The sequence below is a fragment of the Eimeria mitis genome, genomic scaffold (genome assembly GCF_000499745.2).
Source record: "Eimeria mitis Houghton genomic scaffold, Emh_scaff5449, whole genome shotgun sequence".
Taxonomy (NCBI): domain Eukaryota; phylum Apicomplexa; class Conoidasida; order Eucoccidiorida; family Eimeriidae; genus Eimeria; species Eimeria mitis.
This window is the reverse complement of record NW_013573720.1, coordinates 2,921-4,010: the sequence shown is the minus strand read 5'-3', so window position 1 is coordinate 4,010 and position 1,090 is coordinate 2,921. Positions and strand designations below refer to the sequence as shown.

General features: G+C 57.2%; 1 protein-coding gene across 1 annotated transcript in view; it reads right to left on the bottom strand.

Moving 5' to 3' along the window:
• Positions 1 to 129: 129 nt before the first annotated feature.
• Positions 130 to 1,090, bottom strand: part of EMH_0082140 (uncharacterized protein) — a gene marked incomplete at both ends in the record, with an annotated part of 2,622 nt that continues 1,661 nt past the window's right edge. Inside the window, 2 exons of the mRNA XM_013500476.1 lie at positions 130 to 164; positions 220 to 762. Coding sequence (XP_013355930.1) covers positions 130 to 164; positions 220 to 762 — 578 coding nt within the window. The remainder of the gene's footprint in view (positions 165 to 219; positions 763 to 1,090) is intronic.

The following is a 1,090-nucleotide window of genomic DNA, read 5'->3' as shown; positions in this document are numbered from 1 at the left end:
CTGCTTCGTGAGCAGCACTCAACAGCAGCAGCAGCAGCCGCAACGGCGGCAGCAGCAGCAGCAACAGCAGCAACAGCAGCAGCAGCAGCAGGAACAGCAGCAGCAGCAAGCTCTGTGTCTGCTCCAACTTCAGTTTTCTGGTGGTACGAAGGCATGGAGTTTGCCTGCAGGCAGCAGCAGCAGCAGCAGCAGCAGCAGCAGCAGCAATAACAACAGCACATCCTGCTGCAGCAGTCGCTGCTGCTGTTGCTGCAGCGGTTGCTGCAGCAGCAGCAGCTGCAGCAGTTGCTGCTGTTGCTGCTGTTGCTGCCGTTTCCGTTGCAGCAGCTTCAGCAGCAACAGCAGCTTGTCGTCCTCCACTATCTCGAACAACAGCAGCAGCAACAGCAACAGCAGCGGCAATAGCAGCAGCAGCAGCAGCAGCAGAAGCAGCAGCAGAAGCAGCAGCAGAGGCAGCAGCAGCGAAAATGACGACTCGTTGTCTTGATGGCGTTCCCCCCTCCTCCTTCGATGGCTGTTTGCTGCTGCAGGCGCTGAGTGTCCGTCGTGCTGCTGCTGCTGCTGCTACTGCTGCTGCTGCTGCTGCTGCTGCTGCAGCCTCTGTTGGTGTTTCTGCTGCTGCTACTATTCGCACCGCTGCTGCTGCTGATACTCGTCGCACTGCTGCTGCTGCTACTACTGCTAGTTTTGCTATTCCTGCTGCTGCAGCTGCTTCTGTTGCTGCCTCTCCTGTTTCTGCTGCTGCTGCTTCTGCTGCTGCTGCTGCAGCAGCAGCAGCAGCAAAGATGTTTCTTCTGCTGCAGCAGTTGCAGCAGCACCAGCAGCAGCAGCTCTGCTTTTGCTGCATCAGCAGCATCAGCACTATCAACAGCATCAGCACCAGCATCAGCATCAGCATCAGCAGCAGCAACAGCAGCAGCAGCAGCAGCAGAAACAGCAGCAGCAGCAGCAGCAGCAGCAGCAGCAGCAGTGTGTTGTTGCTGTGTGTTTAGGAGGCTCTGCGTCGTCTGAGTTCTGCTGCCTTCGTGAGGAGAGAAACGGCACACAAAATATTCACCATAGCCAAACAGGTCAGATACACTTGCTGCTG